The sequence below is a fragment of the Heptranchias perlo genome, chromosome 22 (assembly GCF_035084215.1).
Source record: "Heptranchias perlo isolate sHepPer1 chromosome 22, sHepPer1.hap1, whole genome shotgun sequence".
Taxonomy (NCBI): domain Eukaryota; kingdom Metazoa; phylum Chordata; class Chondrichthyes; order Hexanchiformes; family Hexanchidae; genus Heptranchias; species Heptranchias perlo.
Window position 1 is genome coordinate 37,489,427 of NC_090346.1, and position 25,605 is coordinate 37,515,031.

A 25,605-nucleotide genomic window follows, 5' to 3' on the forward strand; every position below is an offset into this window, starting at 1 on the left:
TCCCTAGACACGCCTCATAACCTCTTATAAAGTCCGGCACATACGTATTGTTTTTGGCATTAGCCTTCATCATATTTCAGATCTGACTACATAATGGTCAGGTCACTAGAACTAAAGTGTTCACCTACTTCCCCAGGTCATTAATCAATTCTGATGGACTTCTGAATACTAAATCTAATAAAACACCTGCTCTCATACTCAGCTTCACAGATAGCACCGAGAAGCAATTACTGATTATCTCTGTGAACCTGTATGTACTTTCACCCACCCGGTTGTTTTTGGTCTGTTTGTTTTAGCTTAGAATTATTGAAACACTCGATGATTATCATATTACAATTCCATGCCATCCTTCTTACTTGCCTGAAAAATCTTCTATCAGTAATACGTTATATTGAAGATGTCAAGGATAGGGTTGTCCTTATCTTTACATTGTTTGGAACTTCGGAGTCTGCCACCTCTGGCAGCGTAGCTTGGCAGCAGACATCATGCTCATTTGGTATAGTTTCGTGGCGGTTTAATGAATATTTAATGGTAACATTAACCACACTCAACCTTTGATGATAGTTCAGTTCAATAATCATTGGCTTGTTGTGTTACAAAGGAGAGACTTCATAGCTGTCCTTCATACAGAAAATGAAAGACATTAGCTTACAGTGAACTTGGAGGTTTGTATAGGTTGTCATTGCCATCAACCTACTGAACATATAAACGGATCCAACATTTTAATACATCAGCTACTTGAACTTTTTTGTAAATATGAATACTTTTGCAGAATAACAATTCAAGAAATTACTGTATTGACAACTATAGAGAACAATTGCTATGCAAAACTAGGTGAAACAGTGTGGTACTTTACTCTTTTCCTCCTGAGAGTGGGATGCCAATCCATCCCAGATTGATGGAATGAACATTTCCTCTTTTTAGTGATTCTTAAGGTCTTGTTTCAAATGAACTTGTGTAGTCCTATCAACCTAACTCCTATATGCCACAAATCTAGAGTGTTATATTACCCTAAGTTGTGGCAATATTTCAGCAACTTTGTTCAAAGCTCTATTAGAGTTTGAGAAACAAAAGTTGCATTCTTAAAGTAGGATTGGTCTTCTGAAGTTGAATTTGAAGGTTATTGTCCATGTGGTGTAGAGAGGCTGTGCACTGAACTTAGGCTGTGCTATTTCTCACCTGGGACTGCCTGATACTGTTGCAGAGCACTAGGTAATAAAGGTTCCTTTCGTTAGCACTGTCATCCCTCATTGAGTGAGCAGAAGTACGTGAACCATGGAAGAGTAATTACGATGTAAAAGTCCACTGTTTTATGCCTTCATTATCTTCCAAAACTCTCTCGATTCAGGAATTGTCCCCTTGGATTGGAAAATTGCCACTATCACTCCACTATTTAAGAAGGGTAAGAGCGATGAAGTTGGAAATTATAGGCCTATTAGATAAACGTCTGTTGTGGGGAAGTTACTCGAATCTATTATTAGGGACAGAGTGTCTGAGCACTTGGACAAACATAAACTGATCAGAGACAGCCTATGGATTTGTAAAGGGTGTCATGTCTAATGAACTTCTTCCAGTTCTGACGAAAGGTCATCGACCTGAAATGTAAATTCTGTTTCTTTCTCCACAGATGCTGAGTATTTCCAGCATTTTCTGTTTTTTTTCAGATTTCCAGCATCCACAGTATTTTGCTTTTATTATTGTGGTAGATAAGGGAATGTCAATGGATGTTATTTATATGGACTTCCAGAAGCGTTCCAGAAGGTTCCACATAAGAGACTAATAACAAAAATGAGAGCACATGAAATTGGAGGCAACCTATTGACACGAGGAATTGGTTAGGATAGGAGACAGAGATAAGAGATAATGAGCATGTACTCCAATTGGCAGGATGTGACCAGTGGTGTCCTCAAGTGGGACCTCAGCTTTTCACAATTGTCCTGAGGAGCAACATCAGGTAAGAGCTGGGAATGACGTTGAAGGATGATTTTCACAGGAGAGTGTGACTTTTGTGGGACAGCACAATTTTCATGGAACCTGTGATTTAGAAAGCAGCTGCGATTTTCCAGTGGCTCTGAGTGTTAGGAAGTGTATGCAACAAAGTGCTTTCCCACTATGGTTACAGCTTCCTTCCCCCTTTTCCCCCGGTACAGAATTAAAGCCAGTTACTCGTAGATTGGTGAGTGCTACACTTCATAACGTGAATTCTGTCAGTACAATTATATACCTGCATCACTAAGAAATACCATCTTTGAAAATGGATCTGATAAATTATTGGTGAAATATTAGAACCCAAATCACCTGCTACTGATGCTGTTAAAATATGAACCACAAAATAAAACAGGGCCATTTGTGATAGTGTCCTGCTAAGTTGAGAACATCCTGTCACTCTTGCATGAAATGTAAAAGAAATACCATTCTGGTGAAAAATAAAAGATATATGACAAATAAGTAATGATCCCAACCTTTTTACTCTTAAGATCATAGAACGTTTTTATGATGAATTTAAGAAAAGCTATTTTGAAAACTAATTAAAAAGTTCAATGAAGTGGCATTTCACTGCAATTGATTTTGAGCCTTCAGATCTCTCCTCCTCTCCTGAAAGCATTGATTCTTGCTGGGTACAATAGCAGTTGAGTACCTCAACTGTTAGGCAATCTGGCATAAGGATTATCTGTAGTATCAGCCAACTTGATGTTCACAGATGTATCAAACAAGTGACTGATGCATTGTTCAACAGGTACAGCACTTTCATCTCTTTTTTTACCTACTGAATAGCAACAGCAACAAGACACAGCTGCCCAATTTCACTACTGCTACATTTCACAAAATGCAGGGGCTCACTCGTGGTTGTCCTGCAGCCTTCCTGTGTGTCAGTAACTGCACATGCATCACACAGCTAGGGCCTATTGGCAAGTTTTGCTGTGTAAAGCACCATTAACATTTCAGTGCGACAGCAGTTCCAAATGTAACTTGTATCCTGTTTGTGTGCCGTACTACTGTATTGCCATGCACATTAAACATTCAAGGGGGTGTAAGGCTACTTGCTAGCTTTGGAGAAACCAGCAGTACATGAGCAACAGATTCTGAGGACACACTTTGTGACATGTATAGTTGGGACAGATACTTGCTGTAGGAATCTGCTGGGTAGCATTACCTTGCAACTTTTCTTAGGTCTGCCATCTTCTTCCACATTTGCAGGCAGGTCCTTTGGGTGTTGCAGAGAGCAATCACCCTTCCAGCTAGCTCCTGGCAGGCATTTTGGATGACTCCACTCTGAGGAGGGTACCCGTGCTAACTGGGGCACACCTTCTTTGCCTCACTACATGCACCAATACTTCAAGGGCTCCATCTGCAAATATACCTGTGCACTTTCATGAACCCTCCATTGGCGGCATGTAGTGTGAATTTTTAAACCACTTCCTTTCAGTTCATATGAAATGGGAGTTTAATTCAGAGGATTTACTAACTAGAATTTCAAAATGGTTCTATGTTATTTGTAGGTCATGAGGGAAAATATTAAATAATGCTTTTGCTGTAGCTTGCTCACCTTTGCAACTTCCCGAGGCTGCTTGGGAATAATATCTCACCGTCCACAAATTTCAGATTTAAACAGTTTCTGCTTTTTGGTACAAAATGCAGACAAGCGATTCTAAATACTCTGTATCATTACAATGCAAAATCCAGAGTTCACTGTGTTTGCAACCTTGAAACTTGTCACTCTTTATTGTAGTTAAAACTGTGCACTCCCTTTCCTTTCCTTTCTTTTCCTTGTTTGTGTACTCTATCAAATAGTGCCAGCTACAATTCCATCTTTACATCCAAATCCATAATTTTATCAGCGAGTTCAGTGAATGGGAAAGAAAAAGAACACTTCATGGCTGCAGCCCTTTAACTCACTGCAGCTGTGTTTCCAAAATCCTGTCCATGCGGCAGCTGAACGAGCAGGGCGTTCGCATGCGTAAATAATTAGGGAAAAGTCATGCGCAGTGCAACAGGCAGATGCCCCACGCCCACCATTCTTGTTCTGGGAACGACCTAACAAAATTTCTACCCTTTGATGTCATTAGATTCCCATTTTTCAGCAGGAGCTATTAGATAGCAATCGGAAGTGAAAACCCTTACTGATTTTATTTTCCCTCACCAACCCAGGGATGATGTGTCCAATTTTAACGTGCTCCCTTACTAGCCACTCAGGCTGAGTTCAGCAAAGTCAGCACAAAGATCAAACCTAGGACTTTCCTGATCCACGTGGCTCAGTACCAAACTATGTGGTGCATTTAGGATAGATGGATTGAGATACAGATCAACCATGATCTAATTGAATGGTGGAACAGGCTCAAGGGGCTGAATGGCCTACTCCTGTTCCTATGTTCCTTACCCACTGGGCCATCAAGGCAGCCTGCTGCGTAACTTTCAACCTTATGAAAAAGGTCTTGCAAATTTATAAACACTTGCAAAGCTCCTATGGTGTTGCTCATGCGCAAAATTAAAAAAAATCTGAATTGAGTGTGTCTCAGAGCTGACTCCTGTGAGTCATTCTTGGGATGATTGCAAATCCAGTAACAAGTATCCCTTGGGGTGGCTTCAAACAAAGCTTGATATGATGCTATGCTCTGAGTAGTAATTTTACTTTAAAATGTGACTGATCTCATTGGATTTCCAGCAGTAATTTTACTTTAGATTGTGACTGACCTGAATAGTAATTTGAGCCTGAAGTGTTGATTCTACTAATGCGCAATAACACGGGAAATATTACCACATTGCAGACAATGAAAGACTTTGGATCAATAGGAAACTCAGACATTTGGTTGGGCTCCTGTCACTTCTGCCATCTTATTGGTTGACGACTTTGTCGATGAAATATGAATATGATCCTACAGCCACTAAAGACACAAACAAATTGATTGTATAGTTAGATATAATTGACTGTAAAAGCTGAATTCTTTGGAAATAAATGATAATTTTCTGAACGTAAAATATCCGTAAGAATATTTATTTATAGGCACCGTAACAGAATTAACTGGTGAGCATTGGGCAGAATTCTTAATGGAGATATCCACCACAGGGTCAGCCTCAGCTTCCTGACTCTGTATCCACCACAGGGTCAGCCTCAGCTTCCTGACTCTGTATCCACCACAGGGTCAGCCTCAGCTTCCTGACTCTGCAATGGAGTGTAATGTCGATGGTGGGGAAACTTTTAGAGACATTAATCTGGGACATAATTAATTGGCACTTGGAAAAATATGGGTTAATAAATGAAAGCCAGCATGGATTTGTTAAAGGCAAATCTTGTTTGACTAACTTGATTGAGTTCTTTGATGAAGTAACTGAGAGGGTTGATGAGGGTAATGCGGTTGATGTGTATATGGATTTTCAAAAGGCATTTGATAAAGTACCACATATATGACCTGGACTTGGGTATACAGGGCACAATTTCAAAGTTTGCAGATGACACGAAACTCGGAAATGTAATAAACAGTGAGGAGGATGGTAACAGACTTCAGGAGGACATAGACAGACTGGTGAAATGGGTGGACACGTTGCAGATGAAATTTTAAGTAGAGAAGTGTGAAGTGATGCAATTTGGTAGGAAGAATGAGGAGAGGCAATATAAACTAAATGATACAATTTTAAAGGGGATGCAGGAACAGAGAGACCTTGGGGGTGTATATACACAAGTCTTTGAAAGTGTCAGGACAAGTTGAGAAGGCTGTTAAAAAAGCATACGGGATCCTGGGTTTTATAAATAGAGGCATAGAGTACAAAAGCAAGGAAGTTATGCTAAACCTTTATAAAACACTGGTTAGGCCCCAGCTGGAGTATTGTGCCCAATTCTGGGCACCACCCTTTAGGAAGGATGTCAAGGCCTTAGAGAGGGTGCAGCGGAGATTTATTAGAATGGTACCAGGGATGAAAGACTTTAGTTATGTGGCGAGACTAGAGAATCTGGGTTGCTCTCCTTAGAGCAGAGAAGGTTAAGGGGATCGAGGTGTTCAAAATCATGAAGGGTTTTGATAAAATAAATAAGGAGAAACTGTTTCCAGTGGCAGAGGGGTCGGTAATCAGAGGACACAGATTTAAGGTAATTGGCAAAAGAATGAGAGGCGACATGAGGAAAAAATTTTAAAGCAGCGAGTTGTTATGATCTGGACTGCACTGCCTGAAAAGGTGGTGGAAACAGATTCAGTAGTAATTTTCAAAAGAGAATTGGATAAATACTTGAAGTGGAAAAATTTGCAGGGCTATGGGGGGAAAGAGCAGGGGAGTGGGACTAATTTTACAGCTCTTTCAAAGAGCCAGCACAGGCACGATGGGCCAAATGGCCTCCTCCTGTGCTGTATCATTCTATGGTTTCTGACACTGTACCTACCACAGGGTCAGCCTCAGCTTCCTGATACTGCAATGTTGCCAATACTTGCAATTTTGTTAACCACCAATTTAATTTTTTATTTGTTCTTGGGATGTGGGAGACACAAGGCCACATTTATTGCCCATCACTTGCTTCAGAGGCATAAAGAGTCAACAGGTGCCCTTCCCTGAACGGGATTAGTGAACTAGTTGAGTTTTTATAACAATCTGCTAGCTTCCATGGTTGTTTTTCCTGGTATTAGTCCTGCCAGTCTCTGGCTAGAGTTATGATGGGAGAACCTCTATGGAATTTCAAGACTGCTATATTTTACCGATTTGTCTCGCCAGAACTTAAAGGTGCAATGTTTGACAATCTCAGTTTCAGCTCTGTCTTGTTTCAGTGCCATTTTCCACTCCCTATCATCTGTCCAGATTGGGAAAGATTGATTTGCATGGGTTAAGTGGCTTATTTTCAATAGAGTGGTAATTTTGAATCAGTGCGACTGCTGATTGGATATCTTAACTTTCCATACATATAATTTTCAGTGCTTTTGTATCGGAAGATTGGCTAAATATTTTGGGTAGACTTTTTTCCCTTTCCAGAAGTATCTAAATTTACCCAACATGCTGTTTTACTTGACCCTTGGAAATTAACCCCAATGAATTTATGAGAGACAGGAAATATGTATGTATTAAAACCACTGCTGTGCTGATACTGTGCTGTCCGACTGATATCGATAGCATGTAAACTCAATCAATATACTTCTCTTTCATCACATGTATGGAAGTGTCAGCAGTGTTGTGGAAGTGATGTTGATGGATGTCAGAGTATTACTGAACTTTGATTCCTGACACTACATTGTGTGACCGTGACAGACATCAGGTACACGTTAATTTCAACTTTTTCTGCTAATTTGCCTTCCTCCCCTTTTCCTCTCCTGAAGGCTTCGACCTCTTGCAGGGCTATGGCTCCAAGTGACAGTTCTTCATGTGAACCTACATGGTACCTGTCAGTACTTGACTTGATAGCAGGTGGGAGGGAATATTGCAACTGAGCTGAACCCCGTCCTTGTCCAACACAGATGGACGTGCACTTCCAGCAGCAAGGATCACTTTACATTGATGAGGAGTAAAAAACCCTGGCTTATTTTTTTTCCTCACTAATCTGGAAGAGATGTAGTTAATTGTGGATCCCCCATCATAGCCTCTGCTGAGATCAGCTCACTCCATGCAGCCTGAGGATTCAACCTGGGACCACCTTCACGTGTGCGGCTTAGCTATTTACTGTCCTAACAACCGAGATGTACTTTGGTGAAGGAAATGAGATATAAACCTGTCATTTTAACGGCCTGATTCATTTTGGGCCTGCAGACAAATTTCCAGCTGTGGATGATGAGCTTAGAATCAATGTGTGTGAGATATGTCAATCATGAGGCCCGGATTACTGCCTTAAACTCACTGCTGCACATTCTTTTTATATCATTCTTATTTAAAAAGTGTAAATTTTGTTTTTATTGTTTGTATCTGGTGTGCTGTACGTAGTATTAACGGCATGATAGATGCAAAAAGGTCATAATGATAGGAGCTGAAGGTAAATCGTGACTGGCATAGTAATTTTGTTTCTTTCAGCAGAATATGGGAAATATGCTGTCCAGCGTGTTACAATTTTTATTTTATGTTACACATTATATATTACATTGTTTCAAGCACTGTATTACATAGTCTAATGTACGCTATATAGAGACTATGTTATACGTAACATATGCAGGATCCATTGGGTTTATTTATCCTGTGAACGAACTGGGCTGATTATTGTAGTCAACCTAATAACAAGTCTGCCTTTTGGGGGAAAAGTTGTATACAACGCATCTTCAGTTTGTTTTCCGTCAATTCGGAATTTAAACAGAAATGGATATAATTATCATACTTCTGAACTTAGAATAGATCATTAAACAGGAATAAAAAGGAAACAGACTGAGGCACTGTGGCAAGTTATCACCTTTATAGAGGACGTGAAGTCCTCTCAAAGCAGCTATATATATAAAAAAAATTGGTTTTGCCAGTGTTGTCATGGCTGTGAACGTGTGAATTATTTTAATTGCTTGGCTCGGGATTCCTGATCATTGGTAGCAGTGTGGTTGCTAGGGGAACGTGTTTTAATCAGCAGATATTTTTCTCTGGTGGGAAACAGTTTTAGATATTTGACATGTTCTGCCACGCTCATTCGAGGAATCTAAATAACGCGTGTTACTTCTGGATTGAACAATGCAATCTGAATATAAATTATAATATACTTACTATAAACTGTATTATAGTACACTATTACATTATGCTACATATAAAACTAAACCAAAAATTCTAATTTGCTTAAGAAAAAGTCTTCAACCACTTGAATGTGGCTTACTTTTAACGTGAATATTTTGTCACTTCCCCTATTCTCAACCAATCCTTTCCTTTTTTGTGTGTAGAAATTTATTGAATTTGAAGATGCACTGGAGCAGGAGAAGAAGGAACTTCAGACACACGTGGAGTCTCTGGAACTGCAGACCAGACAGCTGGAACTCAAGTCCAAGAACTATGCAGACCAACGTAAGTTTAGAATGAATTGTTGCAACAGAGGGCTGTAAAGGAACATCATCCTTCACGACGACCACCACCACCACCACCAACAACAACTTGCATTTATATAGCACCTTTAACATAGTAAAATGTCTCAAGGCTCTTCATAGGCGTGATTATCAAACAAAATTTGACACCGAGCCACAAAAGAAGATATTAGGACAGGCAGAGGTAGGTTTTAAGGAGCGTCTTAAAGGAGGAGAGGGAAGTGGAGAGGTTTAGGAAGGGAATTCCAGAGCTTAGGGCCTAGGCAGCTGAAGGCACAGTCGCCCAATGTTGGAGCAATTAAAATTGGGGATGCGCAAGAGGCCAGAATTGAAGGAGCGCAGAGATCCCGGAGGATTGTAGGGCTGGAGGAGGTTACAGAGGTAGGGAGGGGTGAGGCCCTGGAGGGATTTGAAAACAAAGATGAGAATTTTAAAACCAAGGCATTGCCGGACTGGGAGCCATTGTAGGCCAGCGAGCACAGAGGTGATGGGTGAATGGGACATGGTGCGATAGTTGAGACAATGTTCTTAGCAGGAGAAGAAAATGCCAGCACAAACTCGCTTTGCATCCTAATCATCAGACCAATGAAAGGATTTCCAGTACCCCCTCCCCTACCGCCCCAATAAGTGCTAAAAAATCAAGTACTATCTCAAGATTTGCAAATCATTGACCTTGTTGTAAACATTCATCAGGACATGTTGCAGAAATTATAGTGCAGAGGCCATCTCACAATGATTTGTTCATTCTCAACTGTGCTCAACCAGGAGGTATCAAGTATGCCAGAAGTGATTCTTGGCTTAAGTAACATTGAGCTATAAAGTCCAGTTTGACCTGTGTGCGAGTATGAACACAGATAAGCATCGTCACCATTTTTGAATAGAACTGTCATGCTTTTTCGTCGGCCTCCTTTTTCCTATTAGATTTTTGCAACCAACTTTACTGTTTTTGTCATTGTTTTTCTGTCCCTGCCACAGCTCTCGTGCTCTCAGTTTGCCTTTCGATCACCAGTTTCTTTCTCCTTCTCCCACCTACTATCTTACATGATATGATAGGCTACTGATGCTTACACATGCTTCATAAGCTATGTTATACATTTATATGTTCAAAATCCTTTATACATTACCATAGAATCATAGAAATTTACGGCACAGAAGGAGGCCATTTAGCCCATCGTATCTGCTAGCCGAAAAAGAGCTAGCCAGCCTAATCCCACTTTCCAGCACTTGGTTCGTAGCCATATCTTAAAAAGTACTCAGATATGCACTTGAAGTGTGATAGGGTGGTAAAGGCAGAAACCCTTTTCAGGCAGTGAGTTCCAGACCCCCACCGCCCTCTGGGTGAAAACATTTATCCTCAACTCCCCTGTAATCTTTCTACCAATTACTTTAAATCTATGCCCCCTGATTATTGACCTTTCTGCTAAGGGATACAGGTCCTTCCTATCCACTCTATCTAGGCCCCTCATAATTTTATACACCTCAGTTAAATCTCCCCTCAGCCCCCTCTTTTCCAAAGAAAACAACCCCAGCCTATCCAATCTTTCCTCATAGCTAAAATTCTGCAGTCCTGGCAACATCCTCGTAAATCTCTTCTGTACCTTCTCATGTGCAATCACATCTTTCCTGTAATGTGGTGACCAGAACTGTACGCAGTACTGTAGCTGTGGCCTAACTAGTGTTTTATACAGTCCCTCTAAGGAAACACATCATTAAACTTGTTACATCCCATAGCTCCAGAGGGGGCTCCAGAGCTCAAAATAATATTCCTACTATTTTGGAATTCTCGAAAGGACGGTGTAGCTCCTACTGGGCCTCAGAAACCTCATAAAATAGACTGCATGTGCTGATAATTCCACTTTCCTTATACCTGTAGATGGAGGTCCTTTTAATGAATCACTTCAGTGTCTCACAATTTGTGATTGTTAATTTGAAAAATCCAACTCAACACAAATAATCAAAGCTGAACAAAAAGGCTGAATTTTTCAATTTGGTAAAGTTTCTCACAGGCAAGACACAACTTTTAAAGCATTCATACGCATCTCATTTTTTGGTAGAAAATGAAAAAAAAATGTACAAGTTCTGTTCCTTTTTTTAAACTAATCACAATCTGCTTATGTACTGAAATTCTGTTTTCATTTCTACATTGCTAGATTTTGTCTGATTTTATTAAATGGGATTCTTTAAACACATTTGGGTTGATGTGGGTCTAATTCAGCCATGTGATTGATTCTGACCTTTATTGCAGTTACCAGACTTGAGGAGCGGGAGACAGAGATGAAGAAGGAATACAATGCCTTACACCTGAGGCACACTGAGGTAAGAGCTCCGACAATCAGTTTAGCCACATGCAAACTTATTCTATATGAAAGAAGCTGACTTTTCATGGAAGGTCCTTGAAAAAACCTTACAGGTACTTGAGACATGGTTAGGTTAGGAGCTTATCGCTAAGACTAGAATGGGCCTATACTATCTGGAGTTCAGAAGAATGAGAGGTAATCTCATTGAAAAATACAAGATTCTGAGGGGGTTTGTCAGTGTAGATGCTGAGAGCTTGTTTCATCTGGCTGGAGAGTCTAGAACTAGGGGGCATAGTCTTAGGATAAGGGGTTGTCCATTTAAAACTGAGATGAGGAGGAATTTCTTCACTCAGAGGGTTGTGAATCTTTGGAATTCTCTACCCCAGAGGGCTGTGGATGCTGAGTCATTGAATATGTTCAAGGCTGGTATAGATAGATTTTTGGACTCTAGGGAAATCAAGGGATATGGGAATAGGGTAGGAAAGTGCATTTTGAGGTCGAAGATCAGCCATGATCTTATTGAATTGCGGAGCAGGCTTGAGGGGCCGTATGGCCTACACCTGCTCCTATTTCTTATGTTCTTATTCTGACTCAGGGTATCTGAGTCACACTGAAGGGTCACTGTGACACATTCAGGTAGGAGCTGACTAGCACTGTAAGATGCTTCAAACACGTTGGGGTAGAGTTTCATCTTCATCGCCTGCCCTTTATAGAACCTACCTGATTTTCACTCCATTGATTGCAATAAAATGAAAATTGGGCAGGTTCTTTATTCCGCTTCTCCAGATTACTGTCCAGGGGGTGAAGATGAAAATATGCCCTATTGAGGTAGAAACATATCTGAATCTAAGTAAGTTTATAGAGTTGAGCTTCATAAGTGAATTAACACCACATTTAGCACATTACATCTAGTACTTTGTTCACACAATATGCATATGCAATAAGTAGAAATTTAAATTTTTTTTTTACCTCCGGTTGTAGAGAGCTTCTTTTGTATTGTGGCATGGATTTAGGTTCATGACAACAGTTTTGCCCCAGAATAATTTGTGAGAAATATCTATATCAGGCAGGAGTTGTACAATTCTTTGTAAGAGTTACTGAAGAAGAGCATGAAACAGGTTTACATTCATTTGTACTTTCTGTTAGTATCTTGCTCTGAGGTAATTCTGGTCATAACATATTACAGATGTGAAATACATTCCTGTGGTCTGTGTATGTTTGATGGTAAATATCACTCAATTTTTGGGTGCATTCTTTATATAGATTTGGATATCTTTTATTGGAGCAGATTGGTGCACACAAATAAGAGTTACTTATTCAGGTGTATTAGTGTGTAACAGTAAGGCCCATTCTAGTCTTAGCGATAAGCTTACTAGTAAGCCCAGTCTTCTGTTTTTCCTGTTTGTCAATTTTTCCCTTGTTCCTCTTCCATTGAGTTTGTCTGTTCTCCATTCCCCTCATCCATGCTGCCCTGCTTGATTGATAAAACTGGCTCAGTTCATGGACTTCATCTCTGATTCCATTTACTCGGCCCCTTAATAGGCACGGCAGGAGGTATGCTTGAGCAGTTTGGCAAATCACCTTCTCCTCTGGCCAGTCCCCTTTGAGCCTCATGGCACTTTAATTATTTTGTACCAACATTAAAGTTGTAGCATTGACTTGCTGGGGAGGAACTACATCACATAATTCCTGCTAACATATAAGGTTCCAGCACTACTTGGGCTGTAGATGTAACAAAGGAGATGCTACCTGTATTATCCCCCCACAAATCACTGGAATGTGTTTTGGTACATTTGGCATTAAGTAGATCAGGTTTACTCAGCCTTTTAGTTTTGCCTCTCTTCCTGTTAGTAAGTTTATGGCCTCTGCTCAGCTTCTTCCCTGGTAGCATGGCTAATATCAAAAACTGACCATGTAGCTAGTCCACTTCCTGTTATTCTACCTGACAGCATGTTAGTCCTTTAATGTCCCCATACCATCGAAGCCTGGCTGGCTGACTGTATTAACATTACATATGATGTAATGGGTTAAACTGATAGTGTGAAGGAGTCCAAATCTGTTCTATAAGACCTCAGATATAAAGTTGGAAAGACAGTTTGGTGATGCACCGTTATGTAGCAATATATCATCATGAGTAGTAGAATGGATACAAAAATGTCAAGAATTGGCGTCTTTTAGTGTTTTTTAAAATTTGATATATAGAATGTGCCCTTTAACATCTTCAAAACTAGTACCAATAAAAAGACTCCTGATTTGCAGTCTGATACCTTGCTGACAGCTAAGTAAGCAATTTCAAGAGATTTACAAGTTGCAGATTTCTGATGATAGTGACCTTTAACCTGTGATTGAACAAATCTTGACTTTGATCAGGAAATACCCAGTCAGATGGACATTGTTGGTTCTGACAGGGCACCTTCTCACTCTGCGATTACTTGGGGGTTGGGGGGAGATGGTGGGAGAGTGTAGGGTGCGGTTATGGAAAGGAAAAATAATGTAAACGACTGCAGCTAGAAAATCGTTTTTTTAAAAAATAAACAAATGTCCTCTTCCTGAAGCCATTTGTGGATCTGTCAAAGTGCTTTATGCATCAGCATTGTAACACAGACTGCCTGTAACGACCCTGGCTGGCTACCCCAGTGTGTGGGTAGAGTGCTGAAAAGATTTGTACTAGCAGTTTCAAACAGGTTTATTAAAATTACTTTTCCCCTGTTTACTGTGACTAAATTGTTCTTTCATCTCCGGCATGGACTCGATGGGCCGAATGGCCTCCTTCCGTGCTGTAACCATTCTATGATTCTTTCTTGCAGATGATACAGACTTACGTGGAACATATAGAACGATCCAAGATGCACCAAGTTGGTGGCAATGCCCAATCAGATGGAACGATGACTGGAAGGAACAAGTAAGGGTTTCGTTAAACCAGGTGTTTTTGCTGATTTGCAGATGATGGATTGTTTGATGGTGTGCAAAGGCTGACTTAAAGAATAATAGTAGAATTTATATTTTTAACAGCACCGGCAAATCTATGACGAGCCCTATGGCTTACCTGATTGAGACTCATTAACCTGAATCAGTGAGAATATAGTTCAACTATTTGAATAGTCAGAAAAACAGAACTGAAAACCTATGTTTGTAGTGTGATGCTTCAAATGGCGTATTTAATTCCGAGGGTGAGGGAACTTGTATTGTCAGCATCCACCGGCAGGGTTTTATGGCAGGATTGTGTCATTGTCATATGACTGTCGCATCAGTATTGTGCCGATGTCAGGGTCAAGTAATTCTATCACCTTCAGTGTCATTGCTATGTCAGGATCATGTAGGAGAGTTTGTTAGGACATTATCAGGACCAAATTAGAACCTTATATAGCACAATGTCAGGATTATGTATGACAGACGAGTAGATTTTCAACTTGTCACTTGAGCATAAAACTGGTGTTGTGGTTTGGTTGTCCATTTTAGAAACCGCCCGATTTTCATTTCTACGTTAGAATAACGGCTGATCCGCAACACCAGCTTTACACCAGGCGGCAAGTTGAAAATCTACTCCAGATTGTCATGTAGGATAATGTCAGAATCACAGGACAGGAGGAAGACCAAGGGATATGACCAATGTTTTTGAAACGCAGAAAGGCATGGATAATGTGAATGCTAGCAGATTATTTGAGAAACTGAGATTGTGCAACTAGAGGATGTGAGTGCAAAATTGTCAAGCCAAAAGCGAGACTGCATGCGTGAAGTAGGCTCCCATCAAAAGTAATTAATGGTATGTTGATTAATTCCTTTAATAGAGTTGAGATGGTACCAAAGTGTAATGCCAAGCTCAGACTTCTACGCTGTTGAGTTCATGATCTTAGCCCTGCTGTAGGGAGGCAACGGACAGAGGTTAGGTGTATTTTGACAGAAGGTTTAGACAATCAGATAGGGAGCCATTGGTGGAGAACTCTTGCATACCTCTGAATGGCTAGCAAAGAGTGGCATTGGAGTAATGTGGGAGTAGGTACACACCATTCCTCGATAGGAACTTTTGTATAATACTATTTAATGCATTAGTTAATGTTTTGGGGAATGCTTGAAACAGTATAAAGGAATAAATACTTTGTATGCATTAATAGCAGCAGCATTCCATCGGGTAATTTCATAAAAAAAACGTAATAGTATAGTACTTGTAATTGCAACACAGAAAATGTGAACAGTGCAATGTCAGTCATCTTTGAGTCCTTTTCCCAGGGCTTTAGTAGACTGCACACCAGCCTCCATTCCATATTTTGGATGCTCCTGGCTCTAAATCTGCTTTACCTCAGCACTATAGTCTCCTCCTAAAGATTGCATCAATCCCAACACATTGCCTCTTGAAAACAGTCCCAGCCTATGAGGCACCTTCAGTCCTCCTACCTTACCTCAGCAACACAATCCTGACTGTCGCTGCTGTTGATACTTTTGGGACCAACAACTTACCTAAGCATAACTGATTTTGGAAATTCATTTCTTAATTTAGGAATTGAATAAATGATGATGCTACTGATTATGTTTTAATAAGTATTGATTGAATATTATTAAATAAGCACACACTGAAGGATTTTAGTCAGTAAATACTGACTATGTTTTAATAGTTACTAAGTTAGAAAATGAATAAGTACTGACTGAAGTTTAATAAATAAATACTGAACAGATTTAAATAAGCTAAATCCTTTTCTGTTCCCTAATTTGCACCCTATTGACTCCTTGTTGGGTTACAATTCCACAGATGCTGATCACCTCCATTACCCTACCCAAGTGGCTATTTTTCAAGTGTGAACTTTACACACAGTCTCTCTCTTTCTGTCTTCCAGGTAGAATCATTAGATACCAGTTAGGAACAGGAACCCTGCCCAATTTTGAATTCCTTAACCCAGGGGTGATGAGTAGCACTTGTAGCACTTCTAACCATTACCAAAGGGCAGACCAGTTAATTCAGCACAGACTCAGGATCTGACTTTCCATTAGATAAGCTTGCTGAGGTATTGGGGGAGCCATTTGGCCAAATCTTGATAAATAACTATTGGCTGAAGAAAAGAAAGAAATAATCTACTGATCAAATGGTACAATACAAAGTGAAATAAGTTATAGGGGGCAATTTTAACCTAACCCGCCCTGACGGGAAATTGACGGGATCAGGTGCAATGTTGGTTGTAACACCCCGTTCAATTTTACTCTGCATCGAAGTCACTGGAGAATAATATTGGGCGGAATGTATAACCGATGTTCCACCCGATCCCGTGGGTTTCCCGCCTGGCAAGTTAGGTTAAAATTACCTCCATAATTGCTGCCTAACTGAATAAATTAACATAATTTTTTTGGATTTGAATACTTTGGCTACATCTTCTCTCCACACATGGTACTGGCATAAAAAATTAAACTAAACACAGTCCTCTGGCTCCACCCTCTCTTGGCCTCCTTGCTAATTATGCTAGATGCCTGTGCTGCTGATAAGCTCTTTTTTCCTCCATGTTTCCTCTCCTCTGAGTCATGCCAGATATGGTTCCATGGTCACAGTCACTGAACCCAGCAAGTGAATGCTGTCAGGTTATTTAACCTGTTAGAGGCATCAAAGCCAAGCTTGATGCTGTTCTCGCCTGCTGTCCGCAGATCTACACTTTCCATCAGCGGTAACTGAACAGCTTCCAGGAATGGAAACCATGGCCAATTTTTTATTCCTCAGCCTGGGAACACTGAGGTTAAAGAAAGAAGGAATAGAAAGAACTTGCATTTTATATAGCGCCTTTTACAACCCCAGGATGCCCCAAAGTGCTTTACAGCCAATTAAATACTTTTTGAAGTGCAGTCACTGTTGTAATGTAGGAAACCTGGCAACCAATTTGCTCACAGCAAATTTTCTGCAAATTCATTTGCTGTTCAAGAAATGAGATAAATGTCCAAATAATCTGTTTTAGTTTTGTTGGTCGAGGGATAAATATTGGCCAGGCTAGGACACTGGGCGAGCTCCCCTGCTCTTCTTCAAATCGTGCCATGAGATGTTTTACACCACCCAAGAAGACAGACAGAGCCTATGTTTAACGTCTCATCCAAAAGACGGCGCCTCCGACACTGCAGCACTCCCTCAGTACTGCACTGAAGTTTCAGCCTACGTTATGAGCTCAAGCCTCTGGAGTAGGGCTTGAACCCAAAACCTTTTGACTCAGAGGCGAGAGTGCTATGACTGAGCCAAGGCTGACTAAACTGTCATCCTCCACCCCTTAGCTTGGCTGAAAACAGCTAACTCAACACACAAACCTGGGACCTCGGTGGTCTGTGTTGCTCAGTGTCACACGATGCAGTATAATAACCCACTGAGTCGTATGAACAGCTCAACCTGCTTACTTTGCTAGCACTGCTTCATCTGTTCTTCCTTTTGTGATCTGGGCTCCGCAGGTGCTGGCCGGAACCTAAACCCACAACGATGTTGCTTCCAACCTCTTCCTTATTGACCTGTCTTTCCCACCTCTTTGTCAGATATCTAATTTTAAATGATACCTCAGTCCTTCATTTGGTCCATCGGCAGGATTTACTTGTACCTGCAGCTCATCACCCTTCTATACCTTTACCTTACTTACTCCGCCAGTGAAACCCCCATTCGTGCCGTCTTCACCCAAAGGCTTAATTTCTCCAACACTCTCCTCAACAGCCTTCACAAAGGAATGAGAAGTACAGAAGTCCTTTTGGTGGTGGAAAAATTAAATGTTACAACTGGATTTCCCACAACACACAGAATATGTTTCAGAACACTTGGCAAAGGGTTGTGTGAGTGCGTACACAACTGAATAGAAGGAAATACTGGCAAGTGTGGAATAATTGACAGTATTATTTATTGTGTTTAAGAAGAATAAAAAATAGGATTGGTGATTTAAAAGTGATGTGCCAATGTAGTAAATGTTTAGTTGGGGGAAATTTAATTTAGTACCTTCCACACAATTGCCAGTAGCATCCAATTAAATTCCACTGTATGAGACATTCCTTATCACAAATTAACCGGGGGCATTCTTGACTATAATATGATTCTGTCAACTTCAGTCAGATTAGATAATGTTCAAGTTTTAAACAATTAAAGGAACACTCCAGGGAATGCTCATAAAATTCATACTTATGCATCTTCCACAGCATGTGATAATTTCTAAAGCCAAAAATTAGATGCAGATTGTACTTTTTAAAATATTTACCAGTGGTTGTTATGCATATTGGAGTCGTGCAGTCTTCACAGGTCATTTTGGGAATACTAATGCACTTGAAGATAGTACCTGATGATATGGAGTGCTGGACACTACCTCAAGCAGGCCCTGACATCTGCACTGTGCTGTGCGCTGAGTACAAATATAATTTCAGTCGAAGAATATGCTGCTGTCCCTGCAGGCAGTCTCTTAAATCTTTTCGTCATGGGACTTTTCACCAGATGACCGTCCTGGCCTGAAATGCAAGTAAAATCTACAGTAGTGAAGTATCATTCTGGTTTGGGAGCATAATTAATCTAATTGAAAGCAAAGGTTGTGTAAACCTGACATATCTGCCTGGGTGAATTTGGCTGAGATGCAGCTGATACTCAATGAATCAGTTTCTGACGTGTTGAGATGAATTCAACATCCTAAACAAAGTGATATTGATTACATAAGCTGGTGTGAATGTCCCTGTGTACCAGATATTGCTAAAGATTTCCCAGGCAGTAGATGCAGAAAGAAACATTGCCTGAAGAAGTTGTTTTAAAACTTGCACTTATACAGCACCTTTCACATCAAAACATCCCCAAAGTGTTTTACACGGGGGAATTACATTTGGAAATGTAGTGACTACTGTTATGTGGGCAAATAGTTTGGCTAACAGGACCCCTGTTAAAAAGAGAAGACCTGAAATTCCATGAGGGTTCTCCCAGTCTCTTGTAACTCTGACGGGAGTCTAGTGAAACCCTCCTCCCCCTCAAATAATAGTCCAAACCTGACATAACTCAGTTATACCTGGCTTCCACAATTTTTTGGGGCTTTCCACCATTCTCCTATTGGAGTCATGATGGAAGACTGGGAAAATCCCTATGGAATTGTATGGCCAGAATGTCACCATCAGGATCTGTCCTCAAGAACAAATGCCACTGTGAGAACCCCTTTTAAAGAGGGAGGCACATAGTCAGGTTCTCTAAGCTATTCCAAATTCCTTTTTAAATAAAGATGGGGTCTGCAAACATTCTGAGCCTTGTTTCAACATCACTGATGTATATTAGTGGTTAGCATGAGATCCCAACAACAGAAATCACACTTGATAGGTAATTCCATGGCTTCAAGTACACCCAAGGATCTAACTATGTACACAGACATCACATCCGGTAGGTATCTGATTAACCCTCAGGTACACTACAGCAAATTGACTGTTAACAGAGACTATGTCTGGTAATTACAAATTATCCCAACTGTTCTGATTCACGTTGCGATCTCTCCATTATTTGAAGGAGCTGCTCCTGAATTTCTGGCTGCACTTCAGTCCCATTCTCCTGATCTTTGGCCACCCGGTGCGGAGGGCAAGTCGGAGGACCTCCTCGTGGGTCTGCTCCTTGGCCTGGCCAAGGTGGCCATCCACAGGACCAGGCTGGACGTGGCACGTGGGGGGGGCGATCGCTTGCTGCCTGCCTCCCTTCCTGGAATTTATCTGCGCCCAGGTGGTCGTGAAGAAGGAGCACGTGGTGCGGATAGGGCGGGGGAGTGGGACTAGCTGGATTCCTCTTGCGTGGAGCCGGCACGGACTCGTTGGGCCGAATAGCCTCCTTCAGTGCTGTAACCTTTCTATAATTCTACGTACTTGAACCAAAGCAGCAATCTGAAGAAACGGCCAGGGAGGGGTTGGCACAATTACTGTCGACGTGCTGCTCCAGGACTTCAATGTATGTAAATGGTCCCAGTCTATTTTTAAAAAAAGTCCTGAGGATCATCAATGGATAATGAACAGGTCCTGGAACAAACGTGGCATAGTGTAAATGTCCAGAAGGACAATGTACAGGTGGCTTTATTGCAGTATTAGTGCAGCACCCAATTTTTCCGAGGTGATGTTAACGACAATGTAATAATCCAGCAGTTTTCAGTCACAAAGTAGCTACTGAAACACAGCACACAAGCAGATGAAATAGTCAGTGAGCGGGCCGGAATAATCAGAGATCGCAATGTCTCTTTTGGTGAACTTGCAAGGAGACACGGTCGTCAATTAAAAAAAAATCTAACAAAATTGCCTCCTTTTTTTAGAGGGGCACAACCCAAGTCATACAAAAGAAGAAGGAAACTTATCAAATTAAATCATAATGTTATGATTATGTCCTGCAAATTTTTTCCTTTCAGGTACTTGTTCAGTTCCCTTTCGAAAGCCACGATTGAATCTGTCTCCAGCACCCCTCCCCCCCGCCCCCGGTAGTGCATTCCAGATCCTAACCACTCGCTGCGTTTTTAAAAAAAAAGTCTTTCCTCATGTCACCTTTGGTTCCTTTGCCAATCACCTTAAATCTATGTCCTCTGATTCTTGACCCTTCTGCCAATTGGAACAGTTTCTCTCTATCTGTTCTGTCTAGACCTTTCATGATTTTAAATGCTTGGAATCATAGAATCATAGAAGTTTACAACATGGAAACAGGCCCTTCGGCCCAACATGTCCATGTCGCCCAGTTTGTACCACTAAGCTAGTCCCAATTGCCTGCACTTGGCCCATATCCCTCTATACCCATCTTACCCATGTAACTGTCCAAATGCTTTTTAAAAGACAAAATTGTACCCGCCTCTACTACTGCCTCTGGCAGCTCGTTCCAGACACTCACCATCCTTTGAGTGAAAAAATTGCCCCTCTGGACCCTTTTGTATCTCTCCCCTCTCACCTTAAATCTATGCCCCCTCGTTATAGACTCCCCTACCTTTGGGAAAAGATTTTGACTATCTACCTTATCTATGCCCCTCATTATTTTATAGACTTCTATAAGATCACCCCTAAACCTCCTACTCTCCAGGGAAAAAAGTCTCAGTCTATCCAACCTCTCCCTATAAGTCAAACCATCAAGTCCCGGTAGCATCCTAGTAAATCTTTTCTGCACTCTTTCTAGTTTAATAATATCCTTTCTATAATAGGGTGACCAGAACTGTACACAGTACTACAAGTGTGGCCTTACTAATGTCTTGTACAACTTCAACAAGACATCCCAACTCCTGTATTCAATGTTCTGACCAATGAAACCAAGCATGCTGAATGCCTTCTTCACCACCCTATCCACCTGTGACTCCACTTTCAAGGAGCTATGAACCTGTACTCCTAGATCTCTTTGTTCTATAACTCTCCCCAACGCCCTACCATTAACGGAGTAGGTCCTGGCCCGATTCGATCTACCAAAATGCATCACCTCACATTTATCTAAATTAAACTCCATCTGCCATTCATCGGCCCACGAGCCCAATTTATCAAGATCCCGTTGCAATCCCAGATAACCTTCTTCACTGTCCACAATGCCACCAATCTTGGTGTCATCTGCAAACTTACTAACCATGCCTCCTAAATTCTCATCCAAATCATTAATATAAATAACAAATAACAGCGGACCCAGCACCGATCCCTGAGGCACACCGCTGGTCACAGGCCTCCAGTTTGAAAAACAACCCTCTACAACCACCCTCTGTCTTCTGTCGTCAATCCAATTTTGTATCCAATTGGCTACCTCACCTTGGATCCCGTGAGATTTAACCTTATGTAACAACCTACCATGCGGTACCTTGTCAAAGGCTTTGCTGAAGTCCATGTAGACCACGTCTACTGCACAGCCCTCATCTATCTTCTTGGTTACCCCTTCAAAAAAACTCAATCAAATTCGTGAGACATGATTTTCCTCTCACAAAACCATGCTGACTGTTCCTAATCAGTCCCTGCCTCTCCAAATGCCTGTAGATCCTGTCCCTCAGAATACCCTCTAACAACTTACCCACTACAGATGTCAGGCTCACCGGTCTGTAGTTCCCAGGCTTTTCCCTGCCTCCCTTCTTAAACAAAGGCACAACATTTGCTATCCTCCAATCTTCAGGCACCTCACCTGTAGCTGTCGATGATTCAAATATCTCTGCTAGGGGACCCGCAATTTCCTCCCTAACCTCCCATAACGTCCTGGGATACATTTCATCCGGTCCCGGAGATTTATCTACCTTGATGCGCGTTAAGACTTCCAGCGCCTCCCTCTCTGTAATATGTACACTCCTCAAGACATCACTATTTATTTCCCCAAGTTCCCTAACATCCATGCCTTTCTCAATCGTAAATACCGATGTGAAATATTAATTTAGGATCTCACCCATCTCTTGTGGTTCCGCACATAGATGACCTTGTTGATCCTTAAGAGGCCCTACTCTCTCCCTAGTTACTTTTTTGCCCTTTATGTATTTGTAGAAGCTCTTTGGATTCTCCTTTGCCTTATCTGCCAAAGCAATCTCATGTCCCCTTTTTGCCCTCCTGATTTCTCTCTTAACTCTACTCCGGCAATCTCTATACTCTTCAAGGGATCCACTTGATCCCAGCTGTCTATGCATGTCATATGCCTCTATCAAATCTTCTCTCAACCTTCTCTGTTCCAAGGAGAACAACCCCAGCTTCTCCAGTCTATCCATGTAACTGAAGCCCCTCATCCCTGGAGTCATTCTAGTAAATCTTTTCTGCACCCTCTCTAAGGCCTTCACATCTTTTCTAAAGTGCGGTGCCCAGAACTGGACGCAATACTCCAGTTGTGGTCGAACCAGTGTTTTATAAAGGTTCATCATGACTTCCTTGCTTTTGTACTCTATGCCTCTATAAAGCCCAGGATCCCGTATACTTTTTTAACTGCTTTCTCAATCTGCCCTGCCACTTTCAACGATTTGTGCACATGTACCCCCAGATCTCTCTGTTCCTGTATCCCTTTTAGAATTGTGCCCTCTAGTTTATATTGCCTCTCCTCGTTCTTCCTACTGAAATGTATTACTTTGCATTTTTCTGCATTAAACTTAATCTGCCATGTGTCCGCCCATTTCACCAGCCTGTCTGTATCCTCTTGAAGTCTATCACTATCCTCCTTGCTGTTCACTACACTTTCAAATTTTGTGTCATCTGCAGATTTTGAAATTGTGCCCTGTATACCCAAGTCCAAGTCATCAATATATATCAAGCAAAACAGTGGTCCTAGTACCGACCCTTGGGGAATACCACTGTTCACCTCCCTCTAGTCTGAAAAACAAACCGTTCACCACTACTCTCTGCTTCCTATTACTTAGCCAATTTTGTATCCATGCTGCTACTGCCCCCTTTATTCCATGGGCTTCAATCTTGATGACAGGCCTATTATGCGGCGCTTTATCAAACGCTTTTTGAAAGTGCCGCATAATTAAGCGCAACAAAAAAATCTTCCTCTGTTTCATAACTTTTGGGAGATGCTGTTTCATTAGCCTCTTCCTGTGCTGTGGCTTGAAATGGCTGATGAGTCAAATTCAAAATTGAAGCATCACTGACAAATTTTGGAAATTCTATCCGAGTGATATCCCAGAGGCCCAGCTGGTGCTGAGAAGAGAGCAGCAATCAAGGTGTTGTGGGATTCATGCTGACCTCTAGTAGATATGCCAAGTAATTCAAAAAAATCTTTAACAGCTATTATTATTGTTTTTATGGTCTCTGATTTTGGTGGAATATATTATTGCTGTTATTGTTTTGCACTGTTGAACTGATAGTCTCATGTTGGACGTGCTATCGTTATTTTGTTTGAGGGCAAAAGAATAAGTACATCTCTTCTACCTTGCCTCATAGAAGTAAACCAAACAGGTTATCAAATTCCACAAACTGACACCAAATCTGGTAATGTAAAGTCTATGTGGAGCATGCGATAGGTGAATTCACCCTATACTGGTGATATGTGAGATTAGCACTCTTAAGCAGTTAAAGCTGAAACTTTCCTAAATTAATGAGCACAAAAGAATGTCACTTTGAGTTTTTTATGCTGCATATTTTGATGAATTTTATTTAAGTTCATGACAAAGTGTAAAAGTAATTTTAAACATTGATCCTGGTAAATTGAAGCAGCTATCTGTGACCTGGCATACCTACACGAGTGCCCTCATTGTGCCATAGAATATTGTTTATGCTTTGCTTGCTTTTTCTTTGTCTGCAGTATTGGGGCTCCTCTCACGGGTAGCCAACTGGCTATGTGTTGTGCTGGTCTGTGACCTTTGAACTGTGTTGATTAATTGTGTTCTTCTCGTCCTGCTCTCTGTGCTGTGCTGTTGCTGCTGTTGTGGCTGTTTTCTGTGTTACCAGTCATCGCCAACCATGGAGAAAAAGGTAAATGCTGTTCAGCCATTTCAACCCTTCTGCTCCAAATGCATCTTTTTTGCTCCATCCCTGTCCCTACCCAAGCTGGGAACAATATGGTCCCTTCTATCTCAGCATTTATTTTTGAATTGTTATGATTAATCACTGCATTTATTGATTAATCATTAAAGTTTGTTTAGTGAATGTACATTGACTAATGCTTTCTCCAAGATGCCTGACAAGCAAGCATGCAGATAAAATATAATGGGCTAGATTTTCCTGTTGTCGCTAGTTTTGTACAAAAGTAGATGTGAGTAAAAAGGATGTGTTAGAAATTGACTGTTTAGTGCACAAAGTGAGTGAAAAGTCTGTGTTTTTACTTATTAAAGTCTTCTTAGATTAAAGTTGAACTCATGTAGCATTCTGCAGATGTACAGTCAAATTGAAAGGTGAGTATTTTAATCCTGGTTAGATCTGGCATTAATGAGTTTAATGAAAGGGAGGATTTTGATTTATCACCAAGCAGTTAAAAAGAAATAATAGAGAGAAGTGTTCTGCCTGAAAACATGGTACTGGATATATCACAGCTAATCAGGAGCAAGAGGAAAAGATGGCCCAGGAGTGCAAAGAGAATAGGAGGCAAGTGACTCACATCGAGTACTACCCCAGACATCAGATCTACTGCAACGGAGTTAGCTGCCTGGGCTTAGTGCAGAACCAGTGCATGATGGAAAGAAAGCCTTGCATTTTATATAGTTCCATATCTTGCCACCCAGAAACAGCTTCACATAAAATGAATTAGTTATGGAATGGAGTGACTATTGGTATGTAGGCTATCATGGCAGCTAATGTGTGCATAGCTAGAGCTAAAGGGTAATGAGATGTATGAGCAGTTAATATATTTTTGATGACATTGATTGAGAGAGGAACGTAGGTTGTGAGAATTCCCTGTCCTTCCAATAGTGCAGTGGAAGCTTTTAATATCCACCTGAACTATCAGCACAGGCAGACGAAGCCTCAGCTTAGCAGGGAGGCTGTGACTGAAATATGCTCCC

At 41.0% G+C, this 25,605-nt stretch overlaps 1 protein-coding gene across 9 annotated transcripts in view; it reads left to right on the forward strand.

Moving 5' to 3' along the window:
- Positions 1–25,605, forward strand: part of mapk8ip3 (mitogen-activated protein kinase 8 interacting protein 3) — a 175,697-nt gene that overhangs the window by 33,523 nt on the left and 116,569 nt on the right. For all 9 annotated transcript variants that reach the window (XM_068003295.1, XM_068003299.1, XM_068003300.1 and 6 more), the window contains exons 2-4: positions 8,817–8,937; positions 11,200–11,270; positions 14,059–14,153. In XM_068003295.1, the coding sequence (XP_067859396.1) occupies positions 8,817–8,937; positions 11,200–11,270; positions 14,059–14,153 (287 nt within the window). The remainder of the gene's footprint in view (positions 1–8,816; positions 8,938–11,199; positions 11,271–14,058; positions 14,154–25,605) is intronic.